General features: G+C 40.1%; 2 protein-coding genes across 4 annotated transcripts in view; one reads left to right on the top strand and one right to left on the bottom strand.

Moving 5' to 3' along the window:
- Nucleotides 1-10,573, top strand: part of LOC102201438 (beta-crystallin A1-like) — a 51,120-nt gene extending 40,547 nt beyond the window's left edge. For 2 of the 3 annotated variants that reach the window (XM_005737391.1, XM_005737389.1), the window contains exons 2-6: nucleotides 2,266-2,342; nucleotides 2,434-2,552; nucleotides 7,191-7,332; nucleotides 7,554-7,696; nucleotides 9,938-10,573. In XM_005737391.1, the coding sequence (XP_005737448.1) occupies nucleotides 2,268-2,342; nucleotides 2,434-2,552; nucleotides 7,191-7,332; nucleotides 7,554-7,696; nucleotides 9,938-10,085 (627 nt within the window). In that variant the 5' untranslated portion in view covers nucleotides 2,266-2,267 and the 3' untranslated portion in view covers nucleotides 10,086-10,573. Of the gene's footprint in view, nucleotides 1-1,920; nucleotides 2,036-2,265; nucleotides 2,343-2,433; nucleotides 2,553-7,190; nucleotides 7,333-7,553; nucleotides 7,697-9,937 lie in introns of those variants that run through there. The other variant, XM_005737390.1, reaches the window with a different exon arrangement.
- A 1,156-nt stretch (nucleotides 10,574-11,729) lies between these two features.
- unc93b1 (unc-93 homolog B1, TLR signaling regulator) lies at nucleotides 11,730-26,186 on the bottom strand. The gene is made up of 13 exons (XM_005737386.2): nucleotides 25,995-26,186; nucleotides 23,521-23,637; nucleotides 23,240-23,381; nucleotides 22,987-23,140; nucleotides 22,742-22,903; nucleotides 21,155-21,284; nucleotides 20,964-21,060; nucleotides 19,252-19,376; nucleotides 17,828-18,010; nucleotides 17,385-17,658; nucleotides 17,183-17,304; nucleotides 16,972-17,094; nucleotides 11,730-14,292 (listed from the first exon to the last, which is right to left on the bottom strand). Exons 2-13 carry the CDS (start codon nucleotides 23,635-23,637, stop codon nucleotides 14,047-14,049), a joined length of 1,875 nt encoding a protein of 624 aa, XP_005737443.1. The 5' UTR covers nucleotides 25,995-26,186; the 3' UTR covers nucleotides 11,730-14,046.
- Nucleotides 26,187-27,363: the final 1,177 nt, after the last annotated feature.

Below are 27,363 nucleotides of genomic sequence, written 5' to 3'. Positions count from 1 at the left end.
TAGATAGATAGATAGATAGATATATATATCAGAGGAGAAAAGACGGTGGTGGCAATGCTATGCCGTGGCCACATATGGCTGCTAGTTGAAGTGGGCCGCTGGTGTTTATTGACGTTGACAGAAGTAGTAGGATGAGTTCTGAAGTGTACAGGGCTGATCAGACAGTGCAAATTGATATTGAAAAGTGCAAGATTGTCACTTGATCTCAGCCCAATAAAACATGCTTTTCAGTCACTGAAGACAAAACTGAAGGGCAGAGAAGCCCACAACACAGCAGCAGCTGTGGCCTGGCAGAGCATCTCACTGGAGGACACGCAAAATTTCGTGATCTAGATGGGTTTTAAATGTCAGGTAGTCGCTGACTGCCTGACATTTAATTAAAAAGAATAATTACATTTAAAATATTTTTGTCCAATTAGTTTTGAGCCTCTGAAAATACGACTATTAAATATTTAATGTGATACTTTTGTAAAACCCCTTCTGCTAACAGTAACAACTATCAGATTTCATGGGTTTTTTCCCCCAAAGATCTGCTTAATGCTTTCTCCCTCCGACACCCAAATGAAACCTCTGTCCAGCCTCATTCATTTCTTTCATGTAAAACAGCAGATCGAAGCACTTTGTCCAAGACAAGTTTCTTCTGGACAAATCCACACAGTGTGAGTACATTTTTTTAGAGCACAGCAGGATAAAAGCTGGGAGTCGTGACTTAGCCACTTAGCCACTGCCTTTTCATGTGTGTGTTTTGTGTGTGTTTGCCTGTGTGATGTTAAACATGTTAAGGAGAATTTGAGGCTCTGTTGATGAAATGTCAAGCAGCAAGGGGCTGACCGAAGGAGGTTTAAAACAACTGAAGGGTCAAAATGATCTGTCAAAGGCTCGCAGTGATGTCAAAACCACTTTCCTTGTATTTTTTCACAACTTTTACGCTTTCTTTTATAGAATCTATATAACATGCATTATTAATTAACAGTTATCAATAACGTATTGAATTTAATTATTCGGTCCCAATTTCCTCCACTTTTGGAAGCCACCATTTAAACAGACTCCCCGGATGACTCTCCAAATCCTCCTCATTCTCTGCCTATAGCCCCGGCCATTGTTGCTCTATACGATGGCACTGCTGACCTATACGAATAGACTAAAAACAGCCACGCATTCATCGCCCGCATCTCTGTGACTGCGCTCTATATGATCTGCTGAGTCGACAGGCCCCATAGGGTTACAAGAGGGAGAGAGAGAGGGGGGGGGGGGGGGGGGGGGGGGGGGGGGGGGGGGGGGGGGGGGGGGGGGGAGGGGGGGGGCGTGTGGGGGACATGGAACGCGAGCAATGAGCCCGTGCGTAAATTCGCAGTTGCGCGTGCACAAACCGTTTTTACGCACGACGCCAGGAGCGATCATTTTCTCACCTGCGGCAATTTTCCCACACTTACCGGAAGTTTTCCTCAAGCTACCTTCAAAATAAATGTTGAGGGGGCTCCACATATTAGGCGTCGATATGATTAATATACAAAATACACTCAATATTTGCGAAGTGATTATTTTATTTATCTTCTGTAAGCAAAATTTACTAATCTCAGAACTTAAAGCTGATGACTTCAGAATGCTTGCTGCTGATGCTGTGAAAGTGATTCAGTAAGTTGTAAATTTGTTTGAATCAGAATAAACAAGCAGGAATAAAAACAACACTAACTTGAGGACTTAAAAATGTAATTGAATATGTCGGCAAGTTAGCTTCTCTGTGACAAGCTGATAGAAGATAATAATAATAATAATGATTATATATATATATATGAGTATAAAGAGCTAGTGTTGTACTTTAATTTTGAAGAATTTAGCCGGAAGACATCGGTCATGTTCCTGTCCTACTTCAAACACTCACCGCTTTCACGTCATTGGAAAAGAAGGGCGCACGCGCACACTAACGAGCATGAGCATCCCGCGTGAACGCCAGTATAAAAAAGAACCTCCAGGTTCAGACCAAAGTCTATGCAAACGGCATTTAGATTGTGAGGAGTGTCAGCAGCGCATCCAGGTAAGATGACCCGGAAATTTCCTGCTTCAAAACTTTCCCACGGGGTGGTTTAATTGATTAAACGGGCCTGATTGGTCCTATTGCAGATATGAGAAGGTGGAGGTTAAATTTATACAGAAAGAAATCTCAAACAGAAACTGTTGCTGTGATTTTAAAAACTACTCCAGACATGCTGCATTTTAATGCCTGTACATATTCTCATTCATGCTCTTTATCTCTCTTTACTCTAGAAATGAATAGAGTCGTTAGAGCCCACATGACCTCACCTATGATGTTCCCTAGAATGGACACTGCTCCTTTCTTTAAGGTGAATTCACACACTTTTTATTTACACTCATAAATGTAAAGTGTAAACATGCCCAGCTTCACCCATTCTCCATGTCTCCCCCCGTGCGCAGGTGACTGTGTTTGAGCAGGAGCATTTCCAGGGCAAGTGTCTGGAGTTCACTTCTGAGTGCTGCAACATCCACAACTGTGGTATGGACAACATCCGCTCCATCCGAGTGGAGAGTGGAGCGTGAGTCACACAGCCTGTACGCCTGCAAGTCTCTGTGGACAGCTGACTGTGTGTGTGTGTGTGTGTGTGTGTGAGTGTGTGAGTGTGTGTTTATGTAATTGTGTCTCTGTGATACAAGGGTAGAGAATGAGGCACCCACTACCAAACATGCCACCACGAAGGCCACTGCATCCTACATGTAGGGTCCACACACCAAGGCAGTAATGGGGGGTGAAAAGGAGTCTTTTATTTTAAAGACATTCAAATTACTTTCACCATTTCTGGCTTTAAAGGCTGTTATACATTCCTCATCATTTATTCTTTAAGGCCACATGAGTGGTTTTATTTTTATAGCTTGCTGTGCACCTTTTTTTCATTGCTTGTATGTGAAGGTCAGTGTCAGGATCTCTCAGATAAAGATGATGCTTTTAGAAAGAACTATCTGTTTAGAGTAGCTTTAAAAAATGATATCTATTATGTACTACCAGTGCTGTTATAATAACCTTTCGTGAAGCTTTACTGGACTGGAAACACTTTGTGTTACTCAGATATTTCAATTTCTTAATGAGTTTAGATATTTTAGAGCAGGGATGTCAAACATAAGCCCTGGGGGCCCTAATCAACCCAGCAAGGACGAGTCCACTGGACAGCTTTGTGAAGGACTGTGCAGATTTTAAACTTTTTACTGTATTTTCATAGGTTTTACAGCTTCTTCTATTCATAAAGACCTCCTCCGTTGTCCTTCGTACTACAAAGTAGTGAATTAACAGGCAATAAACTATTATCTACTGTAAAACTTCATTAAAAGTGTGAATTAATAAAAACTTTATGTTTTATAAATATGTGGCAGTCTAGTTAATGAGCTACCAGAACTTTTACAGTAATTTTACACATTGATTATGGAAAAACTGAGACGTACTGTTGGAATTGCAATTTTATTTCTTTAATTCTACATTAGTTCATCTCAGGGATTAAATATTTAGTTCAGTGTCCTTCACTAGTCCGGCCCACTTCAGATCAAAGTGTATGTAAAACAAGTTTGACATCCCTGTTGTAGAGTTTGGAGTTATCCGTGGTGAGAAGTAAGTTGAGCACCTGCTTTGAAGTACTTGAGCAGAGTATTTCTGTTTATGTGAGTTTATATTTCTACTCCTTTTGGTATCAAAATATCGTGCTAATTTTCAGCAACAAATAGATGAACGTGCTGACTACCCAACCATCATAAACCATTAAATAACCAACTACAGAAGTTGTAAAGGAATCGTCTATTTAAGAGACAAAAATCTGAATTACATTTTAAAATTATCCTCTTGCCTGTGACGCTCCGTGTGCATGTACATGATTTTTCTTTTGATTATAATGAAATGAGTTGCTTGCTTTGTCCAAAGCTCCAGAAAATGCACTGGACTGTTCTGCGGACAGGAGCAATGGGCCGTTCCAGAAATCATGACCCAAACACAAACAAAACAAAAGCCACAAGCAATTTTGTTCTGAAAGATTTTATGTAGGACATATTTTCTTCATTCACCAGCCAAGAGTGGGTGCAGCTAGCTAACATTAACACAGCTGAAGGGGGACACCCTCCTTTCACACTGTCAGGTTAGAGACTCTTTCTTCTGCGCTGTGAGGTTAGCGGTGGCAGTGGACAGACAAGAAAACTGTTCACAACAAGGTTTGTGGATATTTTGGGCTTTTTTTAAGGCTTTCTTTTGTTTTTTGGTTGACTTTTTCCTTTTTATTTTTGTTTATTACTTTTTCCCCCTCCGTCTGGAGAAAAGAGTGATGTATTTCAAATCTTTCAAATTCCTTGTAGCTGTTTTTCGTCTTACCTAGCTCTCACTTTCTGACTTTTTAGTTCACTAGCTAACTGCTAACAGGTGTTTTTAAAGCCTTTATTGCAAAAGAAAATCTTGATAGTTAAGCACAAATGTACATTTGCAACATGCTGTTGAATACTGGGCTAAACTTTGCTGTAAAGTTCTGAAAAACTGAGCAGAGCCACACATTCAATCAGTAGCTCCTGCTGTTTTATCATTAAAAGGACTGCTCCACTTTTCATTTTCCACTTTAAAGGACACTTTACAGGTTTAAATAGTTTTACACTGTCATGATACATTTATCTTAGGTTTAAACTCAGCCAGCCCAGGAGTAATCAGTAGCCCTCACCATCCTGACTCGTGGATTCAAACATTATGTTCTTGGTTGAGCATGAACGTGTGTGACATTTCCGTCATTTGCAGATTTGTTTGTGTTTATGTAAAACATAACAAGAAGCTCATTTTGATCATATATTCTTAAGGACTTTAATGTGACCCACATATTTGTTCCTAAAATGTATAGAAATGTGTCAGTTTTATCAGTGTCAGAAATGTGTCAGAAAGTTTTATCAGACTCACAACTTGAACTGTGAGGCTCAAGTTGTGATTCCTAAAGGAAAGTGTAGTCCCTTCCTCTGTAAATAATGCAGCTGTCTGCTGGTGATGTCTCACAGGATCAGAAAGTCTTTGGACTTCTTTTAATTTAGGAGCAGAGCACTAGATGTAACGCTCTGGGACATTTATGCATGTATTTATTCTTAACGCTGAGTGTAAGAGCAAACTTGTGTCTGACGCACTTAGGACCAAATCGTTGCTGCTTGTATCCTCATACGTAACCGCCCAGGCCTTAGTCATGGTGTGTAAAGCCTGCCAGAGTAGTGATTCTCCAAACACATGCTGCTTTCGCCAGTTCTATCTTATCAGTGGAAAAACACACTGAAAAGTAAAAGATGGTGAGCTCTGCTTTTCACTAACAGTGCAGCGTCAGCTATTTGTACTCCCTTCCTCTGTGCAAATGTGTTACTATTTTGTGGGAACAAAAGTGGGGACTTAAAACTATATACCAGTTTTTAAATTGTGTTGATAGGACACGTAAAACCAGAGTCATGATCAAAAAAAAATATACGCAATGTTTTTTCCTGAATACTATCACTATGTTTACTGCAGGAAGAAACACTAAAACTGCGTTTTCTAAGGAAAGCACCCAGAAGCACTCTCTGCTTGCGAACAAAAACAAAAAAACCCTTTCCTATTGATGGAAAATTTACCATGTCGACTAATCAGAAAATGATTCTATTTATTCAAGTCACATGCACAATAGTCCCCGTTGGTCACTTTTATCAAAAGGCACAGACTATTGAAAAATGGGCAATGTGACAGCGCCTCAAAAAACTCTCTCGGCTGGCCTGGGGAGGGTCAAGTAAAGTTCACTTAAGTGTTTCTATCAAAAATACTCCTCAAAAATTGTTTGGCAGTTTTATTGTGTGGACACAACTCAGATTTTGGTTGCAATTTTTATCTAAGACTAATTTAATTACAAATAGATACTTTTTAAAAACATTGTGTTGCAGTGGTGCAGTAAGCACAGAAAAGAACTATATCTGCCTGAGCTGGAGGCGGCAGAGCTGAAGATGCTTAGATTTTTGTTGGGAGTGACCAGGAGGGACAGGATCTGAAATGAATATAACCGAGGATGTAGAGAGCCAAGGCTGAGGCCATGTTGACATGTGCAGAGGAGGGCTAGAGGATATACTGGACAAAGGATGTTAAAAATGGAACTGCCAGGCAGGAGAAACGAGGAAGACCACAGAGAACGTTTGTAGATGTATTGAAGGAGGACATATGGGGTCGGTGTAACAGAAGAGGATGCTAGGTTCAGGGGGAGACGGAGGCAGATGATCCGCTGTCCCTAGCATCCTCTAAAAGGAATAGCTGAAAGAAGAAGATTGTAGAGTAGTGATCCAAATTTTTAGACTATTTAAAATGAACTACAGGAGAGTAAAAATACCATCAAACATTGTAGCTTGATTACTTCCCCTTTTATCTGTGTTGATATACATTCTTTCAGATACATTTACACAACATTATCTGAACACTGGGGGGAAAAGTTGAGCTGAAACTTCTTTTAGTTTGTTGATACATTTTTTTATGAAGTATTGATTTGGGTACAAAATCCCATTTCAGAGCAGGTAGGGAAAAACACTGACAGCTGTTTGGTCAATAAAATAACAGAAGTTGCAGTGCATTGTGTTACGTTCTCTCCATTGTCTTTAAAAAATGTATGTTAGTCAGACTCAAGACAGGCAGTCTTTTATTCACAACTTTTTCTTTCTCAGACATCATTTGGTGGGGAAAAAACACTTTCAGGATTGTTTTTCACTTTTTGGTCCTTTGTCTTGTAGGAATAGGATGACATGTGGGACTGCACAACAATTTTATCCCTGGTGTTTTTGAAGTTCAAACATATCAAACATTCAGATCTCTCTGAATTAGTACGTATTAACGCATTCTTGCTGCACATTAAGTCTTGTTAATGGCTGATAACTCATTGTGGGAAAGTTACATAAGCCGCTGATGATGGCTGGCCCGTTGGTTGTAAATATGAGTTTGAGAATTCTGTTTTTAATTTTGCGTGTGTGCAAAACAACAGAAAAAAAATCCAACATAGGACACTCACAGCTTACGACATGATGCATCAGCACTCATGAGGCTGACGAGCAGACGAGCAGGCCCTCTCATCCTGTCTGATGTCACTTGTCTGATTTATGTTCAGACTGATTTCAAACTGTGCTGATTACCATTTTTGCTCTGATATTTTTACCTCTGCCACTCTTTTTTCCAGCTGGGTGGGTTTTGAGCACCATGATTTCCAAGGCCAGCAGTTCATCCTGGAGAGGGGCGAGTACCCCAACTGGGAAGCCTACAGCGGCTCTCTGTCCTACCACACCGAACGCTTCATGTCATTCCGCCCCATCTACTGTGCTGTGAGTAGCAGCAGAGGGAGGAAAGGGTTGGGGGATACAAAAATGAAAGGGTACAAGATAAGCGGGAGTGGGAGAGATGATGATAGTGAGTGACAGAAGGTGCAGTGAGCCACACAGCGGGTGACTGAGACAGCTCAAAAATAGAAATCAGACAGCTCACAGCTAAATCTGTGCTCCCTCTGCGCTAACATTAGTCTGTTTCTTTTTCTCTATTTCCAAAGTCTCACCACAGCAGCCGTATGATGATCTTTGAGAGGGAAAACTTCATGGGGCGTTGCACCGAGCTGTGTGACGACTACCCCTCCCTGGAGGCCATGGGCTGGTTCATGCCCGAGGTGGGCTCCATGCATGTGCAGTGTGGCGCGTAAGTTAGACACGTTCCTCCTTAATTCTTCAAGTTTAAGTAGCCAACATGAGTGGCTTCAAAGATGCTTGCTCTCCAAGTGCTTGCACATTGGGGATCATTGGGCATCTCTTCATAATGTTTCCATTACAATATAAAATACTTTGGGGAGTAAATAAAACTGATTTGAAAGCAGCTGCATAGATAGAGGAGAACAAAATCCATTAAGAACTGAGACTAAAGACACACCCTGATTTACATGCTCAAGTCACTTTCACACTCCTGAAGCGTCTAGAGTCGTTCTTTCTTACATGACTTTTCTTGTGTGGTATTTTCTCTCAACTCGAAAGGCTCAATTTGTTTTGATGAGGAAGTTTTGAGGTATGCAGGAGGTAGGTCACATGATCCACCATGTCACCAGATTATCTGCTAAACTCTCAAATGGGCCTGACTGTACATTATATCTTTAATTTGTGCCTCCTCGTCTCGTCTCCACCTTCTGACTGTGACCTAGAAATGATCTGAGATGTCAGTACTGAAAATTGTGTCAGTTACTAAAATGCACCGGAGAGGAGAGAGAGGAGGCTGCAGGTCTTACAAAGACCAAGTGTTTTTACCTCTGATTTTTTTTAAAAAGAATATTTTGTTTTAATAGGTTGTTTCAGTGATTTAAGGTGGTCAGCTATGTGACCAAAGCTTCTGTCCTTCAACTTTTCTGTGTAATTTAAAAAACGAAGTTTTCTTTCGATAGAGTAGATCACAGTTACATCTGAGATCATGAACTACAGCACTATTACAATTGTAGCTAATAAATTCATGATCGTGTTGTGTCACATCATGTTGAATTGACATTACTTTAAAATAAGCCCCAATTGCAAATATGTCTTAAATGCATGTGTGAAAAAGGGCTTCACTGTCAACATTCCGAGCAAGACTTTATTCCCTTCCAGGAGACATATTTTTATTTTAAAATACACGCTTAGTGCTCTACATTTCACACATGAGCTTCAACAAAAGGTTGAGAGAATAAAACTGAGGCTCTGTTCCAAGTTATCTTTTTGAAACGTGGATCGCAGAGCAGGAGATGCTTTGCGTCAGCAGTGCTGTCAGTGATGTTTAGGTGAAGATGCTCGCCGATGCACACTCTGTGCAGTGTATTAGGGAGTTAACAGTGCAACAACTCAGAAGAGAGGAGACTGTAGAGTAAATATATAATCCAAGCTTAGATCGTACAGTAGCCGGAAGTCAGTCAACAAAGCAACAAACGGGCAAAAACAAAGAAGAAAAAGTGAGAAATACTAGCTGCAGAACGCTGCAAAGTCTGAGTGCGCAGAAGTAAGTAATTAGCTGATGAGAAGCAGGTTCGACTAGGTAAACACAGATGATGCTAATGTGGGCGGGGCAGATCATTACAAATGTGGAAGAACTAACAAAACGGGGGAAGTAAAACTTTCTGAACACAAAAATATCCCTAACCGCGACGGGCAGGTGATACACTCTCTAGCATCTGGTCTGATTGTGTCAAACATTTGCGCTGTCACGTGTATGTATGGCATGTGACGTATAGAAAAGTTCAGAGAGCTACTTTCATCTTTATTTTGTGTTTTTTAGCAGCTTTAAAAGGATGACACAGTTATTTTTAACACAGTTAACAGAGACGGTCGTGTGAATCAGGCAACTGCTTTGGCCAACTGGGAAATATCTCAGCCTGTAGCGTGACATTCAGTCTTTTCTAGATGTCCATGTTTCCCCTGGGGTGAAGTGCAATATCTTTTTATTATCCTCTTCAGCCTGGCCTCTGCTCTTTTCTTTATGACTGAATGTCTGCAAAATAAAAAAAAACATTTTAATGAGCATGCTAAAATATGAAGGGTCTACACGGTCTGCTTATCAGGGTAGCGGCTCGTGTGCCGATGTGACAACCTCTCACGTTTCTGGTGTGTCCTGTCATATCAACTGCCGGACTTTGGTGTTATTTATTATGAGTGTCACAGCCTCAAAGAGCAGCTAACATGACATATTTTTGTTTACACATTTCCACTGAATTCGTCATGACACATTTGTTATTTACGACGATTTTTCACCAAAACAAGCCCTCAAATAAAATTGGCATACGGTTATGTGCCTGTCACAGATTTGTTGACTAATCACTAAAATCATATAGTTGTGCAGTAATATCAAAGATATGTTTGCATTCATTTAGTCATCCACATAGTGACTGTTCTTAATGAATCTCCTCCTCCTGCCTCTGCGTTTCCACAGCTTTGTGTGCTATGAGTACCCCGGCTACAGAGGCCAGCAGTACATCATGGAGTGTGAGAGGCACAGCGGAGATTACCAGCACTGGAGGAACTGGGGCTCTCACTGTCAGACTCCAAAGATCCAGTCCATCAGACGCATCAGGCACTGAGAGGCGGCAGATCAGGACAGCAGCAGCAGAACAACCTGGGCTCTGGCTAACACCTGTGTGTTCAAATTTAGGGGCCCAAATCATTAACCTACAGTTCTGTGACACAAACCATTAGTGATGTAGCAGCTACCTCTTTATTCCAGCATGTGTATTTGTTGCTCTCAAAAATGAAGTGTGTTGTTTTCCATCCATCCGTTTACACAATACAGGCTCACGGGACGGTTGGAGCCTATCCCAGCTTACATGCGACAAGAGGCTGGGTACACAGAAAGACAAACATTCAGCTAACTTCACAAATATGTCTTTGGATCACGGTACAAACCAGAGAACCTGAAGAAAACCTCATAGGTACAGGGAAAACATGCACACTCCATGCAGAAGGGACCCAGCCGGGCGGTGGATTCAACCTCTGGACTACCTGCTCCACTGCTACCACTATGCCAGCTACGGTTTTCTTTTGGTACATGTAAAATAAAGATCAGAGTGAGAATGTGTGATGTTATTCCTGTGTTGTGTGTGAATGCAAGACAGTGTTCGGTGTCGAATCAGCTGATCTCCAAAGTGAGCGAGGTGACAGGACAGTAACAAAAGTCAGTGAATAATAATGACTTGATCGCATACTAGACTGTGCAAAACTATTAAGGTGTCAGTCGTACCTGAGCTGAAGAATCAGCTCTATGTGTGTGCACGCCTACAAAGTGTACCAAGTGTACCTCGTGGCGCAGTAGCTCATCCAGATCAAGGGCTACTAAAATTCACAGGTTATTGTAACGTGTGAAGTACAGAAAGAAAGTGGTACGATTTCTTATTTGTTTTCACTCATGCACAAACAAAAAAAAAATCCAATCCACTGAGAAGTCAAAGAGGTGCACAAACAGCCATATTTGTCATATTACTGTTGTTACAATAGAAGCGCCAGAAAGGCCCCAACCACACCTCCCTCATGTGGGAGTCAGCTAATGGAACCAGTCCCTCCATGATCACAAACACTAAGCTCAATATCATCACAAAATAACAGGATAAAAGTGTTACACGGCATGTGTGGCAGTGAGATTTCAAGCTATTGCATCATTTTGTATTTTTAATATTTTTTATTATTATTTTATATTTGGAGTTCAATATGAAGAATCGTATGTTATGGCCCAGGTTCATGAACACTCCTAACTCAAGGCATAATTTTGCCATAAATAAACCTAATTACAAGATTTGTGTATAGATGGTACAGAGGCACATACAAACACTTATATGAACATTATAATCCAGACAAATACTCTAGGATGAGTAGTGATACTAGTGCCCAGTCAACAAATAAACTTAAGATGACAATTGTGTTTAGGTTTGATTCAATTCTGCCCAATACTGTAGGAGGAGCAGTGATTTTGTGAACTGTGAACAGACTGACAAGTGATAAATACCTCGTGTGGCACTGAAGTAGCCTATTATTTATAAAAAAAAATATGCTGTGTGACAATATTTGCAAGCCAATTTACTTCAGTCTTGCTGTTCCTTGTACTGGTTACACTCTGGTTACATTTTCAGGTTTCCATGGCAATGACTAGCTGTCACCACTACCTTAATATAAAGTCAGTGACTTTGACAACACACCACCCACTTGTCAGACGTAAACATCACAGTCAACAATAGTTTGATTCAGCACATCTTTTTACTTAAAACTGCATGTTTATACTGGAGAAAAGCACAAAATACATTCTCAGGGTCAGAAATTACATAAACTGAAAAACATCAGCACGGCGATAATGCAGCTAAGCCCTCTAAAACACTTGCAATACCATATAAAGTTGAATTAAATGTTATACATCCACCGTAGGATGTTGATTACATTCCTTCCTCCTACAGTTGGTTAAAATAGAAATCTGTACCTTGATGAATAGAGCTGCTGTGGTTCAAGTACATCCAACCTTACTATCTATATATATATCTATAAGGTGCAAGCCTAGGTGTTTCTGCATGAAAACACCTAGGCTTGCAGTTAGGGAATACAGAGTGCTGTCCAGTAAATCTAAAGTTACCTCGGAAAACATAAAAACAGAGTAAAACAAAAGACATTTAAGTAAAAGAGGCACAGTAAGAAGAAGTTTTGGTATATATACACAGCAAAGGCTGCACAGTGATGTGCAGAATTCCCTCACGTTTACAAGGCAAATAGCTGACTTGATGCAGGTGAAATTTATGATGGTGAAGTTACAGCAAGTGTTTCTGCATGCCATGACGGCAAACCAGCCATAGATTGAATAACAGTTTAACTTAGACGTAAGTTTCCAGTCCAGAGGAACCGCAGTGCCTTAAACTCGTATTCTTTCTTATGGCCAGCAGAGGGTGACTCCTCTGGCTCCAAAGTATTGTCCAATATATTAACATTTGAAAGAAATTGACTGTAATGCTCACTCCATTTGTGACCACAGCAAACACTTTCAAGCATGATGATCTGTTTTTAAAAATACTTAAACTAAAATAGACTGAGTAAGCTTTAGGGTATGGAGACATTGTGTCAAGTCCCTACTTTACGACCATAGTGTTTCTTTGTCAGATCTACCTCTTGCTTGTTACATCACGATTTCTTTTTTTCTTTTTTTTTTCAGAAAACATAAAAACATGATAATGCCTATGATTATAATATTGAGTTCAGGGCTCTAAAGGGGACTCCACTAACAAAGGATGTCTTCAAGGCACTCACATCCATCTTTTAAATAGCCTACACTTTAACATCTTTGGGAGTTTAGCCGTCATTAGAAATAATCATTCAGCACAGAAAAGCAGTTACTGCATGAGCAAAGAGGTTTCTATGTTAGACCCTTTGATACTATATTGAAATGATACTGTATGTATATGCAGGTTCAAAAAGCATATTTGGCCCTTTACTGTTTTGACCTGTACAAAACACTAAGTTATGTATGAGTGTTTCTTCATCTAATGTCCCTTTGAGAATGGAATTAGTGGGTTTGCATTTGTAGCACTTTATTTTAGAGTGCATGAACCTCATCTGGACTTAGCATCGTCTTCGGCTAATCGGCAACTTCTAGCAATTATTAGCAGAGCAGAGTTCACAGACACAATGCTAATGTACTCTCAGCTTTAACATGCACTGTGCAACTAGTGTCTGGAATGCCCACCGTATCACCTGCTACAAACCAAGATGGAGCAAGTAATGTTGCAGGGCTACATGCTAATGTTAGCATATAGCTCGTGTGGCTGTAGTCCTTTCAGTTTGTTTGTTTCTGAATATTATTTTAGATTTCTAAAATCTATACCTTACTGGGATTAGTCATAAAAGACTGAACTACGCACATGCTGAATGCTGCACTTCATCAAACATATATTCAAGCTCATCTTCTGCATCTCACAGCAGACAGCTTCTGACAATGCCTTGTGTGATTCCAGATTCTCTGACTAATGTGCAAACACTATTAAATGAAATACTGAAATTATAAGGAATTAAAACAACAAATATGGGCGTTTTTTATGTTGCTTACAAGAGGCAGGCTTGTTTTTCTATCAAAACACGCTTCACCTTGTGATTAAACTCAGAAAATCAATTCCTTCATTTTGTCGCTTGCTTTCAACTCTTTCTATGCAGATTTTTTTTCAATAATAAACAACAAATTCTGATGAAGAAGAAGCACAAAAGCAAGTGAAATGCTCTCTGCACTTATCATTTGGTTAGCCAGTCTACATAGAAAGAAAAAGGACTCAATTTTTTGGTTTTATCCAGAATATGCTGATGTGTTATAACAATATAGCCGTTAAAGCTGGTGTACTTTTCTTATTGATGATTGTAATTTCACTTAAGCAGTTACCTATAGCTTTCCTTCAAAGTTAGAAAACTATAAACTATCGGGGCTTTTTCTTAATTTTTATATTTTCCACTGAAAAACAAAAATTTACAGAAATATTAATGAATAAAAGAGCGTCCAGTGCTATTTTAACTCTTCCTCTCCTCTTCTCATATCTCTCCGTCCCTCTCGTTCACACGGGCGTCGTCCTGTCCACGGCCCTCGGCTCCTCTTCTCCTGGCTCTGGGTGAGTTAGCTCCCTGATACCAACCCTCTTGGTCCCTTTCCTCCCCGTCCAAATTTTGCACTACATCACAGTCGTCTTCCTTCCTCTCATCTTCTCTGTCGTCCTCCTCGCTCCTCTCCGAGTCGGACTCATCGGAGTTGTCCTCTTCCAGGTAGCGGTAACCTTTGACCTGAGGACAAAAAGAATTAGTTGAATTAGTTGCTCTGATGTCAAAACCCGTTTCTAGCTTAGTATGCAGTAGCATTTTTCACAATAAAATGCACTGATCCTTGGATTACCTTCTTCCAGAAGAAGGACAAATCAGTTTTTAGCAATTCTAATCTAACCACATAACAAAACGCTATATTCTACTTATATAAAACGCTTATGTAAGCAGACAATCTCTCAACAGCCTGTTCTATCTACTTCTTTTGGTCTGCCATCATTCAGAAACCTCAAAATAAAACTTCCATTTACTTTAATGTAAAACAAATAAGATCCTTCAAAGCTTGATTGAAGCGCCTTTTTATATTTTTGCGTGAAAGGCTAAAATCTAAAATCAACAGAGAAGGAGTCAGCAAAATAAATCAGACTGAATCCACAAAAATGCCATCTCAAGGATTTTCTGTGTGCAAATACTTGTTTCTGATAGGTCACTGTTATACACAGCAAAATCCATGCATAGAATATAATACAAATATAACAACAACCATGTGTATTCAGTGACTTCGCACATGTTTAAATAGTGGCACGGACTTGATAGACATGTAATATTATTTTCAGATATTGTCCTAAAGGACACCTTCATGGGTAATACTGCTCATACATTTGCAGATAACTGTAAACAACGTTTGAAAAACTAAGTTGCCTTTGGTGTGAGTTTTTTTTCTACAAAAGAAAATGAAGGAAAAAAAGGGAAAAATAATGAGCTTATATCTACTCATTCCTCTTCAAAGAAAAAGTTTTTACAGACTGCATGGGGGAGTTTTTGGCATGCCCCAAAGTAATTTCAGCCAGAGCATAAGAAAAATAATCAGCTGCCTCTTAATTAGGGTTTCATTTTTGTCAGATGATCAGAAATACAAGAATATGCATGGATGTCTGTCAAATACGGTAACATGCACTAATTGCCTGTATTGTCTGCTTACAAACACAGCCACCTCCCAAAGGCCCACAGAGACCTTTATGATATGTTCAGTTCCATATCACAGAAAGACTCTGATTGTTGTTGAAATCTAAAGAAACGATGACAGCTCGTGCAGAAAATGCGTCACTGCTCAGTTTGTGGTGTAGTTGATAAACAACACTGTATTTAATCTTCTTTAAACAGACTATTTTTTGCCTGCTGCCTTATTGCAAAACCAAAAATTCAGATCAATCAGAATATTTTTATTCTGATTTATGTATAATATCTAAGTATATCTTAAATCTAAACTAATTTATCTTAAAGCCACTATAATATGTCCACAGAAAAGTCGACATACTCGACTCCACTCATGTTGATGAGATGACGAAGGAACATGAGAAGTTGGAGTCAGGTAGCAAAATGAGATCCTCGCTGCGTAGCTTCAGTTTACAGTCAATTAAATGTGAATTAAACATGAAGTTGGTCACAGCTGCATAATAAATTGCTACAGCTGTATTTTATTACGTGAGGTTTAACAGTGCTCAGAACGTTTCATATTTAGGGACACTTTTAATTAAATTGATAACATGGCACAATGTGACAAGATTTTGAATTATCTTTTAACCACGCACACAGAATCTATGACAAGCAGAGAGTCTGGTGAAATTAAATGACTGAAACAACATATGAATACAAGGTTTTAAAGAGTGCCCCTGTGGCCATGGTTTGCATATTCCAGCTGCGTGCCGGTGCCTGTTTTATAAATTGACAGTGAAAACACTTCACGTGTGCATCTTCAATTATAGCCTCTGCCCTTCAGGTGGATTTTAGGAATTGAGGCATCCTCCAGCGTGATGTACTGAGACCGATTTCAAGGGGACAAGGAGGCGGATGGAGGACAGAGGAGATGAAATTAGAAAAATGAGAAAAGCATGCCACACCTGAGTGCAGCAGCTGATCAGCATTCTGCTCATTAATGAAACTGCAACTTCGATCCAGCACTACTAAACCACTCCTTACTGGCCACTGTGATCTGTGTTTTCGGGATGAGCTCAGTAAAATTCAAAACGTGACCTAGGGTAACTTCTCTGTCTTGTTATGTTTGAGTAATTTTGCCTGTAAGAATGTGGAAGCTTGGTAGGGGTTCTCTGCCATGTTCTAAACTGTTTTCCTGTGTTTGTGAGTAGCAGCAGAGCCTAATTAGTTTATAGTCTTCAATGTTTTTATGTTTTTAACACAGAGCTCCGATTTCTTTTTTTCTTTTTTCATGGTTTTGGTGGCGGTGTTGGAGCAGAGGTCCAGGGGTCAAACCTTGGAGACCCTGAAGTCTAGCTTCCTCATTTTATTCCCCTTTTTCCTTCTTTAATTATATAACTTGTTGACGTATAATGATTTATAGCAGAGGAGAGGCCTGTCCATTAGTTCTGACTTAAAGTTTTCTAGTGCCCACTATTCATGTTACACCTTGCGTCACCTTATACTTCAGGTAAAGACTATAACACACTGTGTGCGCAAAGAAACCTCTCAAGGTTCCCACTGAGTTTATCATGTCCCCAGCTCCCTGCATGCTCTAATCAGGGGTTTTTTTTTTCGGAGAGAAAACATGTCGGACAAACTCTCCTGCTGTGTGGAACGTGACAAAACAACTTTGATTTTCCTGAAAACATGCAGAGATCATGTTTGAAAAGGGCTCATTACAAAGACCAGATTCATGTATTGATCCTCGATGGACTGACTAGTTACCTTGTGTCGTGGCCGAGGGATGCGAGGCAGTCTGAATGGCACTCTCTTGGCCAGGCGCCGCTCCATCACCCAATAGCAACAGCAAGCCAGCAACAAAGTGACTAGTAGTATGGAAAGTTTTGCCTTAAAGGAAAGTGAAGAAAAAAATAGGTTAGACTAGGAACAAAAAAATGGAGGGAAAAACTAACGACATAAACACCGAGTCACATACCCTCATAGGAAGACCATACCAAAGGTAGACTATAAAGATGGCGATTGCCTGCCACCAGTGATAGATGGTGTAGACAAAGTCCAGGCGTTCCTTTTCTTCAGCGTACAGCATTCCGAGTAGGGCTGGAACACACAGAGGAACTCATGTTGTCGCGTGTCATAGCTGAAGACATGCAAACACAGAGACCATGGATGATACTCACTGCTGACGCCTGTCTTGTTCAGGGCGGTGCCGAGTCCCCATAGCGCAGAGATCACTAGTAGAGGGCCCTCATACTTGAAGCGATTCGGCTCTGGAGAAAATGCCATGAGAACCACCACAAGCACTCCATGCACAAAAGCACCACTGATGAGACACACCCAGCGTGGAAGCCGTAAGAGGGAAAGGCTAAGGGAGGAAAAGATGGAGGCGGAGAGGCCGTAGACGACGATGAGAAGCCACAGTTTATTTAGACCCAAAGCACATACACCGTAAGACTGTTGAGAAAGAAGGGGGGGGAGACACATTCTTTCAACATTTTATGACCTGATTCACAACTCTGCTTTCTCTCATGACATCCTTAAATCCTACATCCTTACATCTGTATTTCCGTTTCTCTTTAACAAACTTAAACTACTGTACAGACAATCTGCATGAGTTTAGTACCAGGGTGAATCCAGAGATGGCAAACAGTGTCTCGAATCCACTGTAGATGAAGAAGGGGCAGAGCAGCCGCAGGCGGTAGTCCCTCAGGTGTTTGAAAGGCAGCTGAAAGATGTTTCCCCAGCCTATACTGCGAAGGTCGATCTCTTCTGTTGGGCGGTAGGCGGCCCCACACAGCCCGAGGAACTGTGAGTAGCAGCACACAGAGATCACTTTATTCAGAATCATTTTCAATGGAGCTTGTGCTTCAGTTTGTTTTTGTCCCATGGTGAGGTTTTAAAAAATGTCTAAGAATAGAACAAACACAACAGATGCCTGAGAGCAACATTAGCTCTTAAACTAGCAGCTGGTACCCAGTTGGTACAGACTAAAGCCAGTGAAAAAGTGTTTTAGCATCTATTAGCTTGTTTTAGTTTAGTCTCATCACTTTCATCGTTTCCAGCAATTCCTCGAACAAATTGTAAGCCAAATGGATGCTAGCTTCCCAACAAGAATCCCAATTCACTGACTTTAAATACCAGAGGTCTGAGGTGTTTTCCAGTGCTTTGTTCATATCTTGCAAGTAGCCACAAGAACGGTTATAAAACGTCTGATTGGATCACCCTACATGGTATAATGTGAGCCTAACAATAATAGAATACTGTAAAACGACTAATATAGAACATTCAAGCACAAAGATTACAGCTAATGAATGTCGTAATCAACTCTGTTACAAGACCCCCACAGACCTTATCTTTGGGGATGCCTGGAGTTGTGGCGCTCTGCTGCTTCTCTGTTTACGCTTTATAGTTTGCAGCTTTAGCTTTACGGTAGCTCTCCTGTGATTTCTTTTATAACATCAATCTGAACGTCTTGTTTATTGAATATTTATAGCTTCTCGTGGGTTACACATGCTAACTGTGAGAGAGGTTCTCAGCTGCACACAACATGCCATATTTTAGACATCAATAGAGGTTTGAAAAAGGCTTAATTGTTTTCCTTTCTTTATAAAGATTTGATATTATCTAAGGATTAATTTCTCTTCTCTGTAAATCCAAACATTCTTAAGAAAACTTTTATCACATGTAATTCCATCTGAAATGGTTTCCTCAGAGCATTTTTACATTTATCTTTTAATGAGAAAGTGATGTACACGGGGATTTATAAGAATAAGATTACCGTTTCAGCTCGGTGTTAATTCCATCAGAGCATTTTTGGGTACCCAATTCAATTTTCTCTCAGTAATTTGCTCTTTGTTTTGGTTTTATATGCTTGTCTAGTGACTACTTAATGCTGATGTTTTATTGTTGTTTTGCAAGAACGTCACAACAGGAAACAGCGACACAGATTATACAAAGCCTGTCTAGATAATTAGAAAACAAACACCTAAACAAACTGAATGACCTCGAGTCCACGTGTTTATGTGCCTGTGTAGGAAGAGAACTTACAATGATCATGGAGAGGAAGGCGAAGCCCATGAGCACGCTCTCCACTTGGATGAGCAGCATGGAGCTTGGCAGTTTTTTCAGCACGGTGTTGTTGAAGCCGGGGATCAATCCGGTGACTTTAGCACCTGGTTTAGGGACAGGAAAGAAATTAGAAAATAACTGATGTCAGCCAAACAGCCTGTGTTAATCCTACAGACTGTTAAAGTGTCTGTCTGTACATTTAAGCAACAAACTGTACTTTACAGACTTTTATTGCAGCCGTACTTTATAAAATTACAAAAATGCTTTAAAAGTCTGAGTGGATGAAAGGCAGATAGGAATGCTGATTTAATAAAACCTAACAGAGCTGCAGACTGAAGAAAACAAAGTTCTTTATGCAGTTGTGATGTAAATCGAAGAGGTCAGCTACAGTCATGTGATCCTCTACCTCAGGTCTGTTTCCTCCTACTGTTAAAATGTGTGTTTTTTAGCCAGTAAACCTACTTCCACTTAATGAAAACATCTGAATGGGGAAACTGTGACACAGCCTGTCAGTTGGTGATGTTTCTCTTTAAGTTTCATTTTGAATAATACCAATGTTACCAACTATTTTTATTTTTTACCACCTGTTTAGTTTTGCACTGCTGATTTTAAAAAAGCAGCTGTGATCATGGTGCTTAACTAGTACTGAAAGTACTGTGCAAAAATCTTAGAGGCATGCAGCAATTTATTGAACCTGCAAAAACTGCTTGAACAGTTCTAGCTTGTGGGCTTTTTGAAGGACATTCAAAGCTCTACTTTGGCTGTTTCTGCCTTTTGTTCATTTCTCTGTCAACATGATCCCCACTGCTTTAATAATGTTGAGGTTCAGGCTCTGGGGAGACCAACCCATGATGTGTTTTTCTATCCAGTTTTTTTCTGCACTGGCAGTGCAGGGATCATTGACATGTGGAATAATTAGGCTGAATCATTACATCACTAGCAGTCTTTGTAGATAAGATTGAGTACTGAACATCAGATTTCAAATTTGCGCTGAAAGTTGAAAATACAAATTGACATTTTATTGCTTTTTGAAATTCACAAATCCAGCAGACACAGAACAATGTGTGGATATTTCAACCTGTTTCCAGCACCTGGTGAGATAACGAGCCTCCAGGTTTGGCCGTGGTTTGGTCTCTGAGAGAAATGTGTGGCTCTTTTACAAGCCTCTTGCTAATTTTACTTTTAGTACTTGGATTAAACCAGGTAACAAAGTGGCTGTGTCAGCTTTTTCTTTTCTTTTTTTTTTTAATAATTACGTTCTGCCTAGTCAATATTAACACTCGAGCAACAAAGTGTTTGTCTATGATTACTCTGAATCCTCCAAACACTCCACAAGGCACTAGGGGAACTAATAAAGAGTAAGACGGGAAGACTGATGGACTTCCTCATGTGTTTTTACAAAATAAAAAGCAGGGATGGGAGTTAAAATCTCTAAAATATAATTTGTTATAAATAGAAAAAGTTACATGAATTAACTGGTTTTAAATGACAGCCTCACAATTAACAGGATAGATTGATTTCTTTTTTTGGAATGATGATGGATTTAGTTGAAAAGTTGATAAACATTCCTTTTTCCCATACTCTTCCTCTTAATATTAACATGGAAGTAAATTTAACTTTTATTGTCCCGAGCTTATTATGGTGTATCTGTACTGAGTCGCTACTGGAAGTGAGGAGGCAAGTTTCTTTACCGCAGTGTTTCACTTGGGCGAGGACGTGGGAGTTATCATGGAGGTAAGCGCTGTTGAGGACGAAGGCCATGGGGAACTCGGCGAAGACAAAACTCAGCTGACGCAGAAGAAAAGAAAAAGGTTTGCCCATTTGTCCAGCAAACAGTATGATACTAATTACATCATTAATGAGGGAAAGCTGAGGGACTCACATTGAAAATGATGTTAAAGACCGACTGGAAGACGATGATATAGCTGTGGCACGCTCCCTTTGGGAGCTTCTTCTGCTCCTGCACGTGCTCCTCCTTATAGTTGACGCATTCATAGTACTGCTGTGCCATCCTGCGCATATATGAGAGTGTTTATGGTGTTAGAAAACAAATTTAGAGGCATTTATTTTGTACTTATCTTCAATTAATCACACGAGTCCCTTGTCTCTGTGTATGAAGTGTTTAAATTGATCAAAACCACATAGGCTGTCTCTGTTTCACACTAACAACTACGCTTTGCCCTATAAATGCTCTATATTCAGGAGGTGTAAAGAACCCGAGAACAAGCTTTACATTCACATTTCCTCTTTTAGGATTTAGCGACTTCATAAAAGGCAAAAACACATCAGAGCATTAAAAAAAAAGTATTCTGCCAGCAGCATTTATAATAAAAAGAAAGATCAATACAAACTGAACAGGCGGTGACAGAAAAAAGATCTCAGCTTGTAGTCAGCGCAGCACGGCTCAAAAGAAATACAACAAAGAGCCTGGTAAATTGTTCTTTCAGTCTGCTGTTGATTAAACTGATATAAGGTTTTGTTACATCTGTTGATGAAAAGACATTTTAAATAATGCTCACTCGATGATGCTTTCTGAGAGTTTTGTTGTGCCGGAGGGACACGTGAAGTAGGGACAGGTATTCAGTGTCTTCATAAAGCAGCAGCTCTTATCATCCACATGAAACATGTAAACATTAGACCTTACATCTAGCAGAAATATGGAGCATTGCTCGATTAGCTACTAGGAAAATTGTGCCAGGCTCTAAAACTCCAGGAGTCCCATTTTTGCTTGAAGAGCTACAATAGCAAAATGTTCTTTACAGAGCTCTACTACTGCCTACACTTGAGATCTTCTTCTGTCGCTCTGTTAAATCCTGTAGCTGCTCTGATAAACACTTAGTTTCAAGTAATAATGTCTGCATATAAACAAACAATTCCTGTGAGCCAAAAGTGTTTAGGGCTTCAGACTGCTCTAAACACTTTTACTGTAGTCTTGGCTGTTTGATGTCACTGTGGCACATGGATCTGGCTGTGACCACAGAGGCCTCCATTTGCTGTTCAAACCTTCTGCTCATGAGCAACTCAGACAAAAGCTGGGATAGAGACTAGAGAGAGGAGCTGAAACGGCGTGTTTCTCACAGAGGATGAACTGAAGAGCCGCACTAAAGCCTTTTTATAAGGTATTGTTTGTTTGTTTTTTGAGATTTCAACCGTCCTTTCTCATCTAAAAGTCTGCTGATAAAGCCCACTACAGCACTGTATTGTGCCTCCCATGGAGACTTTCTTGCTCTTTCTGCTAGTTTGTTTTACCTGATCGGCCCGTGATTGGCTCGCTTTTAAAAGAATGAATGAGGCAAGAGGAACAGCAGCTTTCTACTTCCTTCACTGGAATAGAATATCCTGAAAGGTTACTATAGTTTTAGGGGATTTTTTGTTTGTTTGTTTGTTTTTTATTTCTATAAATCTTAAGACGCAGCAAGGGTTAAGGAAGCACTTCCACCCACCCAAACTTCTACTTCTTCTTTCTCACCGTGTGATATAATTTCCCAAGGAGGCCCACAGGGGCACAATGGCCACACCGATGGCCACAGCCGATGGAACGAGGGTGTAGTAACGCTCCCAATAATTTGTAGAGACGAAGAGAGCGTAGATCCCCGAAGCCAGGAACATCATCCACTTGGTACCTAGAAACCTGGATGTGAGACAGGGTGTTTAAAGGAAGAGCAGGAACATTTATATAAAGACATGTTTTAAAACTTGGGTTTATGTTGCTACCTGATGAGGAGAGGCGTGTACAGGAGGCCTATGATCGGTGTGACATTAATCCCCATCAGCATCTTCTGGTCGATGTCCTGCAGGCCGAGGTTGCTGTACTTTACCTCACGGTAGGTCGTATCGTAGTGGAGGATCAACTGCATCTGCAGGAGGCCTGTTGCACACATGTACAGGTACAGTAAATGTTCACGAGTATTCAAGCTACCCTGTCTGTGTTTGCCAGTTTCAGCACCCCATCTTCAGGGAAACTCACCCATGTACACACTGTACACAATCATGGCTCCAATACTGGCTGCAACAACATTCTTGATGATTCCCAGCCTCTTCCTTCGATAGTATTTCTTCTCCTCCTCCTCCTCGTTGTAATCTGCCTGTGGGCCCAAAAACTCCTCCATCTAAAGAAAGAAGGACAAAAAGCAGAGGCAGAGACGTGTTTATCAAATTAAAATAGGATTGTTCTGATCCGTAGTACACCAAAACTGATAACCAGAGAAGCTGGATTTATGAAGGTTCTCTGAAATCAGCTGAGCTTACCTGGCCCTGCATGTTGTCTTCGTGGTCCACATTGAGCATTTCGTTCACGTTGCCATTTGGAGGCACAACAAACTGATCATCATGAGGGATCAAAGCTTCATCGCCAGTTGCCTCCATCTGGTGACCAGAAGAAGCAGCACGCTATATTAATACTTCACTGCACCTTGTGCCATCATCGAAACCAATCGGCCACCTGCAGCCACCGTGGTTTTCAAGCTGCTGCACATGAACGAAACTCTAATTATAGATGCTTAAAGTTTTCAGAATCAAATTAACTGCAGACGTAAATATCATTAGTGTAATTACTATAATGTTGTATCAAACACACCTGACTCCAAATCACTTTAGATGCATTTTCAGATTTATTTTTAAGTATTTTGTTCATTTATTTTTGTTTTGAGTACTCTGAGACAAAACAAAACTGGCTAACTTTAGCACATGTATTTATAGCTTTAAAACTGAACACGTTATAAAGTGAGATTGTGTTAAAATTCACAAAAATGCATACAGAAGCAGCATTACAGAAGCCATACTTCCTCTTAATTGTTTCTCAACACAACGTGCCAAAACGTTTTAAAGCTTGAAAAGCTATTTTAATACAAATATTAAGAAATCATAGAATAGGGGGTGGCAGTTATATAGAGGATATGTTCAGATAAGGGACTACTCACATTCACATCAGGATATGATATTTTCATTTATTTTAAAAACTAGCTGAATGAGTACTTTAACACGTGACTGTTTAACTTATTTTATCCAAGTTTTTATTTCAAGTGAAATTATTATACGTAAAAGTCCAACAAAATATTCACATTTAATGAAACATAAAAAAGACGAGCAGTGTGTGATGTTGTTTAAAGAAATTCAGTTTCAGTTGTGTGTCCAGAGCAGTATGGCAGGTTGACCTTCCCGTGCACCGTGAGCTGCACGTTTATTACGCGTGCCGATCACGGTGCAGCTACAAAAGTCCAAAACCTTCACATGTGTTTTTGGAGCTAAACGACTGCAGCGTTTCTAAACAACTAAAACTAACTAAAACTTGCAACTCTTCTTACATTTGTATGCCTCTGTAGTAATACTGGAATCACCACAAGCTGCAGTGCATTTTATAAAAAGCTGGTGACATTTATGACATCACTGCATTTTTTCCGCTTGTAAAGCCGTCCACTGTTTTATGCTGGACCTTTTGAACCAGTTCTGGTGTTGTGCCAACAACTGATTTCCAATGTTTCCAATGTGTTTTGATGTCTTATGTCTTTACGTATGTTGGCAGACTTTGGTGAACAGGATTCACACAGAGGTTATATATGAAATTAAGAAATGGCCTGTTTTGCAAGTATCTTTATGAGTCTGCATTATTGTACCTACATCATAACCAACTCGGTCTTTTTGGCCACTGTGCTTTTTTGTTGTTTTGTATAGATTCCTCTGGACTGTACAGCTCTGCTGTTTACTCTTACTATTTATATCCTCCTGCATAGTTCGTGTGGAGTACCCATAATTTAATTGTGCATGTACAGTGAGGATTAAAGTCCTGTTTTATTGAACTCTCTTTATACAACTGTTATGTTAAATTGTTGCAGTTTCTGCTGCCCTCTTGGCCAGATCACTTTTTAAAAGAACATGTTTCCTTTCAGTGAGGCTTTTCAACCGAATAAATAAAGGATATAAAAAAGTCGCTTTGACAGCAGCTTCTACATTGTGACAGGAATGTTGTTTGTAGCTCAAAATAACTTGATGTCATTCATGAGGGATACATTTGACATATGTTTCACATATTAAAGGCCAACAAGTCAATAACAGAAGTTTAAATACATGCAATCACTTTGTTTAAGTTGTTAAGTGATAAAGTTTTCTGTTTTTGAATTAAAAACCTGCCGAATCAGTGGTGAGTACCATACTTGGTGATTCAAACCCCCAACAAGAGAAAATGAACTTGCATAGGATACAAGAAGTGTTCCTTTGTTTCTTTTAAATTGTATTTACATCACATTCCTTTGCATAATTAATATTATTCTTACTATTATAGGTTACCATTCACAGTTCATGGACTCCTCCTTCTCCTGTAATAATTACTGAAGTGTCTTTTGTTTGTTTTATGACTTTTTATGACCAGATTTATAAACTGCATTTTTATAAAAGCAGATGTGATCCATCAAAACACCTTTATCGACAGAAAAGCGTGTCTGTCTTAACAAACCAGCCTCATTCACAAGCCTTTTGTTTGCCTGACTTCTCTTTTCCTTCCCAGTATGGAAACTATGAAAGTTAAAGCCGTGCGGGATGGTGTAACTGCGTTTAACCCCTTATTTCAGATTTCTTTGACAGCGTCATATTATGACCCTTGTTATTACTTTCATGACAGTTTGCATCCGGGTCTTGTTGACGTTTCAGCGTTTCAAAGTTATCAGTCAAACCCACGTTCATAAAACAATCACGACCGTGTTTTGCCATCTACCCTGAAATTCACTTACCGTGTCAGTGGAGCGGGGCTGAAGCAGAATGAAGACGGGGACAGAGACACACGGACATCCCCGCCCCTGTGTCCCTTTCAGACCCTGTTGTCGTTACTTCTCCTTTCTTATATTAGGTGCAGTATAAATAAAAAGTTTCGTGGAGGAAACGAAAGTTAGCTATCTTCACTTCCTCACTTGTGCCTGCTTCTCTTAAAGCCACAGACGCGCTTTTAGGAAACACGCCCCCTTCAGGCTCTATGTGTATGTGTGTGTGTGTGTGTGTGTGTATACATGTTTAGACGTCTTTGTGAGGACTTATGGGGGACAAAATGTTCGTCCCCACGAGTTGAAGGCATTTTTGAGGCTCAAAATGTGAGTTTAGGGTTAGAGTTACAATTAGTTTATGGTTAGGTTTAGGCTTATGACTAGGATTAGACATTCATTTTTGATGGTTAGGGTAAGCGGCTTGGGAAAGCATTATGTCAATGGGATGTCCCCACGAGGATAGCAAACCAGACATGTGTGTGTGTATCGGAACTTTTAAAGAATTATTAATAATTATTAAGCGCGGTATCACGGGCTGGGGATGGAGGGGGCATGGGATATATAAAATTAATACTGAAGCAAACCGCTTGAAATCCACCGGTTATTATAATTCCGTCTCAGTTGCGCAGTTTGCAGTTCTGTTATAACATCACACGTGTTGTTCTGTTGAGCGGTGGGAGCAACAATGTCTCACACTTGCTCGGTTTGGTTGATTCAGAGCGACCCACCAGATGGCTTTGCAGAGTGCGAGAGCTGCAGTGAACTCATTAATTATACATTTAATAAAAAATAACACGCACTGCTGTTCCTGCTCTGGTGACGTCATGCTGGTACACAGGAGTAAAAATGCACAAACTTTACTTATTCTAGAGAAAGATCTTTAGATCCAGACACTGCCTGCATTATGGATAGAAAGCTGAAAGCCGGTTTCAGTTGCTGCTTGTTTGTGGCTCTCTCTGTCTTCAGTAACTGAAAAGCATGCTCTATTGGTCACAAATAAACACTAGTGGCACGGTTCCACTGCCAGCCATACATGCTCAAACTATAACACTGTCTCTACCATGTCTGACAGATGGTGCCGTGTTTGAGATCTTAAGGTGTGTCTCTCCTTCGACGCTCAGGTTTTCACTTGTCCATAATGACTTTTAGTTTTAGCCAAGCAGGATCTTTGACATGCTTTTTTGCAAAGTTTAATCTAGCCTTCTTCTTCTTGTGTAACCAGTGGTTTGCTTCATGTTTTAAACCCTCTATATCTGCATCTCTTGATTGTAGATATGGTTAATCAGCCTCCCTCCTTGAGCGCGGTCGTCCCTGGCCTGAAGTTGTAAAGCAGTTTTTCTTA

This window comes from Pundamilia nyererei, unplaced genomic scaffold (assembly GCF_000239375.1).
Source record: "Pundamilia nyererei isolate P.nyererei 1_Seehausen unplaced genomic scaffold, PunNye1.0 scaffold00075, whole genome shotgun sequence".
Lineage (NCBI taxonomy): Eukaryota > Metazoa > Chordata > Actinopteri > Cichliformes > Cichlidae > Pundamilia > Pundamilia nyererei.
Note: the sequence above shows the minus strand (reverse complement) of the source record. Positions and strands in the feature narration are given on the sequence as shown.

Excerpts from the sequence above, each read along its gene's own strand:
- unc93b1 (XM_005737386.2), bottom strand. The coding sequence starts at position 23,637 with ATGGAGGCAACTGGCGATGAAGCTTTGATCCCTCATGATGATCAGTTT. Across the intron at positions 23,382-23,520 it reads AAGACAACATGCAGGGCCAG|ATGGAGGAGTTTTTGGGCCC; the intron begins GTAAGCTCAGCT and ends TTCTTTCTTTAG. Across the intron at positions 14,293-16,971 it reads TCCCTCGGCCACGACACAAG|GTCAAAGGTTACCGCTACCT; the intron begins GTAACTAGTCAG and ends TTTTGTCCTCAG.